Consider the following 7,404-nt stretch of genomic DNA (forward strand, 5'->3'; position numbering starts at 1 on the left):
TTTGTATCCAATTTTAAATTTATGAAACTTATTAAATTATTATATAAATGTCTCTGTGAAACTTTAAAAATAATAAATATAAATTAAAAATCATTAAAAAATAATACGTAATTAATTTTCAATTAAAAAACATGAAAAAAAGATTAAAAGAGTTTGAATTTAAAATATGTAAATTTGTTTTGTGAATAATTTAAAGTAAGGATATCAAAATTTAATTAAGTTAAAATATAGTATTTTCTTTTCTGGTAACATAAAATATAGTATATTAATATTTGATGAATAAGGTAACTTAACTAATATGTTTTACTTGAATTAAATGAGTGTAAATTATCGAACTATAGTTAATACTTGACAACAATATTTATTATTGAGTTAAATGTGTTTAAACTATTAGTCTAGAATTTAATTTTTGACGACATTATTTAATTATATTTATTTATTGGGTCATGTTAACGAGTGTCCTGGAGTACTCTTTAAGCCTTTCATATAAAGAAAAAAATTTGCTATTTTCATTTCTAAAACATTAAATATAAGTATTATTTACTTTTTTAAACACTTAACAAGTGTCTCTGGGGCACTCGTTAGTATTTCCTATATTTATTAAGATAAATAAATTATTAAAATTTATAAATTAATAACTTTAAAAATATTATTTTTATTTAATATTATTACTTTTTAATTAAAAAAATATAAAAACATTCATTAATAATTTTTTAATAATTATTTAAAAATAAAAATAATTATTAATATTCATTAAATACAATTTATCCAAAATCACAAAAGTCTAGAACATGTTCTTATTAATGACTCTTCTCAAAGTGTGGAACCGGCTAGTTTCTGATTGGGTCTTAGTTCAGTTAACCGATTGGCTGCTTGATAAGTTTAGATTAGCTCAGCTGAAAGACAATGTAACGCATAAAGTATATCCAATCCAAATCCTGCAGTAACATAGGAGTAATAAAATTCTTGTAACCTTTTTACCACTTTTAAGGAAGATATGTTTTCTACACCACGTGTACTCACTAGCATACATCTATCTGATGCTTCTATTTTTGTATCTGATGCAGCAGCCACCAATGAGCCATGAGAATTATATAATTGTCTTAATGTTTAGTGAATTTCATAGGAGAATTAATTAGCTAACGTTCAACACCGACATAACTTTTTCTAATAGCTCTAGTATATAAGGACATATATGTCATATCACGTGCTCTATATTGACTCTGGTATCAGTGCTGTTGCACGACCACAAGCTGAGAGAAAAGTTGAAAGGTATTTATATATGCACAAAATCTCACACCTATTTTGTTTGTTTTGCAATCTTACATGAGTGTGACTTTAATTAATTATGAGATAATACAAATTTATTTTAATTTAAAATAATTAAATATAAAATATATTTTTAATTTAATAATTTAATAATTCAATAATGAAAAATTTATATGTAAAAAATAAATAAAAGAGATATTAAATATTCGAACACGTGTCTCTACAATTGTTTCGAAAAAAAACTAATTTTAAATTAATTTAAATATTATCGAAAAAATTGAACCGTAATTCACTAGTTTACATCAATTTAATTCAACTAACACATATCAGTTGAACTGTCTAACTCATCTCACTGTAATAAAAGTTATTTAAATAATAAATTTTATTAAAAAAATTTAAATTTGGATAAATAATTTACATTCATCTACTCAACTAACACATATTAATTTAATTGATCTTATCTTATTATCTCAAAAAAAATAATTTGAATAATAATTTTCAATAAAAAATCTCATTTGAATTTATAGTCTAACTTTTAGATATAAAGCCATTTATTTTTAGAAATATTTATAGAAAAGTAAGTTAAACCATAAATTTAAGTATGCAAAATTAATTATACAAATAAAAGTAGTTTAATTTCTAATTTAATCTTAAATTAACTTTTCTACCTCTCTTAAATATCAATCTTGACTATTCTAAAGGTAGAAACCAACCTACATTAATGAAAATATAGACAATACATACAAACGTTCTTAAACGCATGTCTTGAAGACATTTCTTTAGGAAAATCTTCATATAAAAATATTTTTTTTAAAGCACTAGTCAAATACTTTTATAAAGCAATAAATACACTATATTTGGCCAAAAGTTCTCTCTTTTATAGTATGATAAACAATGCTATCAAGATACTTATTAACATTTTTAAAAATTATTATTATTTTTATCATAAACTAAATCACTTTTCAAGATAAAATTATCTCAAACTATAAATTGCTTTACAATTTCAATAAAATAATAAAAACTTATTTTAATAATATTTTAATAATACACTATCTTATATTTATTATATTATTATTATTATTATTTTAATCTCCATTTAGATATGTTAAAAAAAAATCATAATTTCACTACTTGTTTAATTTTATAGATTTTTTTTAAAGAAATCTTGTGTAGATTTTGACATAGATTTGTAATAACTTGTAATAAAGAAAGTGAAAAATAAAAACTGAGATTATTTATGGTATTTTGTGTGATGTGTTTGGCGCGTATAAAAAACGTACGTAGATAAAAATAAACCAACCATATCTCCCACCAATAAAAAAGAGGCTCTTACAAAGTAAATAAATAAAAAAGACCAGAATTTATTAATATTAATTAATAAAAAACGCTTTGGAAAACGGAAAGAGAAAGTGGAGAGAGAAAGAGGAGAGAGAAAGAGAGAGACCAAAGCAGTATAGAATAGAAGAAACAGAGACGCTGTTGTTGTTGTTGTTGTTGTTGTTGTTGTTGTGTGTGTGAGAGAAGAGAGAGAAAGAAACCCCTTAAATCCGAACCTGTTTCTCACTCTAGTTTCTTCATTCACACGCTTTTCATCGAAACCTTTCATTCTGTGTTTTGAGAGAGAGAAGGTTTTCCAGATTGCGTCCTTTTTGGCCTCGTTTGGTCCGTACAATGGAACGGTACGGCCGAGTGAATGAAGGGTCGCAATCTGATCCGACGCCGGAATGGACTGTTGCTGCTGGTGAGGCCACGAATGAAGGTGATTGTGTCTGCATTCTTAATTTTGTTTTTTTTGTTTGTTTTGATTTGTGGTTTTTGAGGAATGTGAGAGTGTGATGGAAGTGATTTTGGTGTTTGGTTTTTGAATGTGGCAGGGTATGGATTGGTGGGTGTTGAATCGTATCCTCTGCGGCCTGATGAAGCTGATTGTATCTATTATTTGAGGACGGGTTTTTGCGGTTATGGTTTGAGGTGTCGGTTTAACCATCCACGTGACCGTGGCGCGGTAAATGTTTTTGTTTTTGTTTGTTAAGGTTTTTATTTCAAGGGTTTTTGTTTGTTGAGTTCTCGATGTGATCCTCTCTGGTTCTGTTCTATGAATGTGTTTGATCTTGTTTTGTTTCTGTGTGCAGTTTGGAGGAGCTAAGGTTTAAATAGTTATAACGCTTTTAACTAGTGGAATTGTGTCTTGTTTTATTTTGAATTGTATCGGTTAATTTCACTTGATTGCATGAGATTGAGGTTGTGCATTGGAGACTGATTGAGATTTGAGGATTTGTTTCTGTGCTGCTTAGGTTATTGGAGCTGCGAGGATTGCAGGGGAGTATCCGGAACGAGTTGGACAGCCAGTGTGCCAGGTACTTAGTTTTGCTTCTGCTCAATTGCGGGCTGCATGCATACCGATTGATGATTGAGTGCTGCATGCATATCGATTGATGATTGAGTTTCACAATTGATGCTGTCATTCCTTTCTGCTGTGGAAAACAATCTGTCAGCATTGTTTTAAGAACCAAACGGGACATTGATCTGATCAGGTTGCAGATCAAATGTTTTAAACTGATAGAACCAGTACGAAACGACAATAGAACTGCTCAAATAACACTGAACCGTAGACAGTGTCGGTTCATGGTTCAATCAGATGGAATGTTCAATTTGGTTTTCAGAACATTGATGTTGAGTAGTTTTGTTTTGCATGCATGTCAGTTTGGGAGTGAAGTTGAGTTTTCTTTTGTTTTGCATGCATGCATGTTAGTTTGGGATGAAGATGAGTTTTATTTTGGTTTGATTGTCTTCAAAATCAGTTGTTTTCCTTTTGTATTGACGATATCTGCTTATTGTTAAACTGCAGTATTATGTAAGGACCGGATCGTGCAAATTTGGTGCTTCATGCAAGTATCACCATCCTAGACAAACAGCAGGAGCTACTGCCCCCGTGTCGCTAAATCATTATGGATATCCTTTGCGAGTGGTTTGTTTCACTATATTTTTTGTACCATGAGATTTCGTTACTGCTGTGCTCACATTTCTCTATCGTGAATGCAGTTTGTTCTGATTATTGAGTTGTTGTAAATAATTGTAACAGGGTGAGAAAGAGTGTTCCTACTATGTGAAAACAGGACAATGCAAGTTTGGTGTAACTTGTAAATTCCATCATCCACAGGCCACCGGTGTCCAAACCGGTGTCCAATTGCTAGCACCATCACCAGCTCCCCAAGTTACACCTCTGTCTATGCCAGTTCAGGCACCAATTTATCAAACTGTACAGCCTCCACCCGGTCCTTCACAACAACAATACAGTGTCCTGGTCGCGAGGCCACCTCTGCTGCATGGCTCGTTTGTCCAGGGTCCCTACGGGCCTTTGGTAGTGTCCCCCACCATGGTACCTTTTCAAGGTTGGAGCCCTTATCATCAGGTATGTCCACGATTTTTGTTTGATTGCTTACTCGAGTTATATTATACGTTCTTTCGTTGAAGCTGTTGAGTGCTTGATGCAGGCTCCAGCAGCAAGTCCTGTACTTCCTTCGAGTGCTCCGTTGAGTGTTGTTCCACCACAGATTTATGGGATAACTCAGCTACCTTCACCGACAACTGTCTTTACTGGACAGTATCAGCCTTCTGGTTCCTCAGCTGGTCCTTCAGGCAGTAGTCAGACTCAGAAGGAACACTCATTACCCGAAAGGCCTGATCAGCAGGAATGTCATCATTACATGAAAACGGGGGAGTGTAAATTTGGTTCTTCATGTAGATATCATCATCCGCGGGACACAGGTGCACCAAAAGTGATCTTTAGTCCTGCCGGTCTTCCTCTGCGCCCGGTAATGATTGCCTTTCTACTCATTTTCACTCCGGTACTCGAATTTATTTGTGAATAACATTTTTACTAAACATTATATGATTTCTGTCTTCTACTATTTTTTGGGTAACCAGTCATTATAATAGATAACTGTAAGGTATAACGAAATTGACTTCTTAACTTTGTTGCTTGCTATATTTATTATTGCTTAAATACATGATTCAATTTTCAAACTATGCATAAAGTTTAGTTTTCAATTCATCTTTTATTATTGAAAAGAAATCACTGCAGAACCATTTGTTATTTTTTGTTTTTCTTGTTAGTTTGTTCATATTTAAAGTTAACTCTTTCCTGGGATCATTTTTTCTCTCCATACGTTGGGTTATACACGCCTGTCTGGTTTCTACGACTTGAATTAACTGTGCATGTTTTACTAGGAATTTATAAGAGTAGCATTGAGTATGCATGTATAGGAAGATTCTTCACCCCTTCCCCCGAACAAAAAAAAAAGTGAAGTGATTTTCAGAATAAGTTTTCTGGATGAACGTGTTGAATAATATTTTCTGGATGAACGTGTTGAATAATTTATAAGTAAGCTCCTCTTTCAAATCTTCTGCTGTCGGTATGTTCTTTTGCCAGGGCAGAATTTTGTCTTTAGAGCTTACTACACTGCTAAATTTGTCTATTCAGTTGAAATTTTATTCCGTTTTGTTAATGATTGTTGATTTCATTCACAAATTCTTATTTTATCAAGAATCTTATGCTTTTGTTTTTATAATCAGGGGGCACAACCTTGCACTCATTATACGCAGCGTGGAATTTGTAAGTTTGGATCTGCATGCAGATTTGATCATCCTATAGGATCCCTGAGTTACAGTCCATCTGCTTCTTCCCTAGCTGATATGCCGGTTGCACCCTATCCCGTTGGTTCCTCCATTGGCACCCTTGCTCCATCATCCTCATCATCCGAGTTGAGGCCTGAACTTGCCTTAGGATCCAGCATAGAGTCCGCTTCATCCAGAATGTCATCATCAATGAGCACATCGACTGCATTAGCTGGATTGACTTTATCGACTGTTCTACCGGTTTCTCTATCAAGTAGCCAGCCATCTGCTCAGAGTTCCAGTTCTTTAGCAACTCCCAGTGCCACCACAAGTAGCACTGTTCCTCACACCTCAAGCTAAGCAATGTGAATGTATTCCTCATTATTTCTCCATTCTATCTCAATTTTTCACTCGGCCCGTCTCAAAAATAGTCTTTACTTTTAAGTTATCATCCCTTCAGGCCTAACACTCATTGCACCAAACAATTGTCTTTGTGTTCATATAAATCTTTTCATGGCCATCTCTTTGATCTTGAATAAACCATGGCCATCATACACGCACCTTCCTCTTTGAATAACTTGAAGAGAATCTGCAAGTCCATTATGCACATGCCCATCCACATGTCTACTTTTCATGCTTATTTATGCTTCAAACTTTTTTTTTGGTATGAGAAAATGTCCAGAACCAGAACTAGAACTAGAACCCTTTTTTGCATTTGGGAATAATACTCTTTTCTGCTCAGAAGATCCTTTTTGCTATTATTCCCAACACCGTGAAGAGAAGTGTGAAGAGAAGTTATCAGGAGACAACAATGAGGTTTCACATTGCTATCTTATATTACTTTCGAATACACCGTGGAGTTGTGACAAGTAAAATGCTTGACTTGTTGGTACTTAAATTTATTACAGAAAATACATATATCAAGAAATAATTTTCTCTCCCATTTTATCGGTGTACTAGTACTTGCCAAACTTTTGTGTGAGATCTGGTGATCTTTGGAGGGATTTTTGTTGTTGTTAATGTTGTTGTTGTTTCTCTTATTCCCGCTCATAATATTTGGTGATGTTTGTTGTAAGACTATTGTATTACAAGTAGAATAGACTTTACTCATCTTTTGCATCATGATATGCAACAATGCAGCATGCAATTGAATTCTGAGTTGAAGATTGTGCCCATGTTCTGTTATACAGCTATTTCCAATTGAAATTCTCATGTTATATTCACCATGTGTCACTTCACCAACCCAACTAACGTGATACCAATAAATCTTCACAGGTTAACTTTGAAAATGACATATGAAACGAATTTAAGAGTTTGACTGACTGCAGCAGAAAAAAACACAATTTTCAGTGTCTGGGAATTACAGTCACTGTTCACATTAAGGTTGGTTTCACAGTGGAAACCATTCATTTTGACTAGTATAAATATGTGTGCATGGTTATGTCACGGAAAATAATGGTTTTTGCATTGAATTAACAAATTCTTACAAGGTTTTGCATCAGTCTTTCTTGTAGAAAA

The 7,404-nt window shown here is 32.8% G+C and overlaps 1 protein-coding gene across 1 annotated transcript; it reads left to right on the top strand.

Moving 5' to 3' along the window:
- Positions 1-2,673: 2,673 nt before the first annotated feature.
- LOC131631773 (zinc finger CCCH domain-containing protein 34-like) lies at positions 2,674-7,050 on the top strand. Its single transcript, XM_058902538.1, has 7 exons — positions 2,674-3,028; positions 3,144-3,274; positions 3,564-3,626; positions 4,118-4,237; positions 4,352-4,681; positions 4,764-5,084; positions 5,845-7,050. The coding sequence occupies exons 1-7, from the start codon at positions 2,941-2,943 to the stop codon at positions 6,244-6,246; spliced, it is 1,455 nt and encodes a 484-aa protein (XP_058758521.1). The 5' UTR covers positions 2,674-2,940; the 3' UTR covers positions 6,247-7,050.
- The last annotated feature ends 354 nt before the right edge of the window (positions 7,051-7,404 follow it).

The sequence above is a fragment of the Vicia villosa genome, linkage group LG1 (genome assembly GCF_029867415.1).
Source record: "Vicia villosa cultivar HV-30 ecotype Madison, WI linkage group LG1, Vvil1.0, whole genome shotgun sequence".
Classification (NCBI taxonomy): Eukaryota; Viridiplantae; Streptophyta; class Magnoliopsida; order Fabales; family Fabaceae; genus Vicia; species Vicia villosa.

Coding starts and splice junctions, on each gene's coding strand:
- LOC131631773 (XM_058902538.1), top strand. CDS start 2,941: ATGGAACGGTACGGCCGAGTGAATGAAGGGTCGCAATCTGATCCGACG. Junction 3,029..3,143: donor TGGTGAGGCCACGAATGAAG/GTGATTGTGTCT, acceptor TGAATGTGGCAG/GGTATGGATTGGTGGGTGTT. Junction 3,627..4,117: donor TTGGACAGCCAGTGTGCCAG/GTACTTAGTTTT, acceptor GTTAAACTGCAG/TATTATGTAAGGACCGGATC.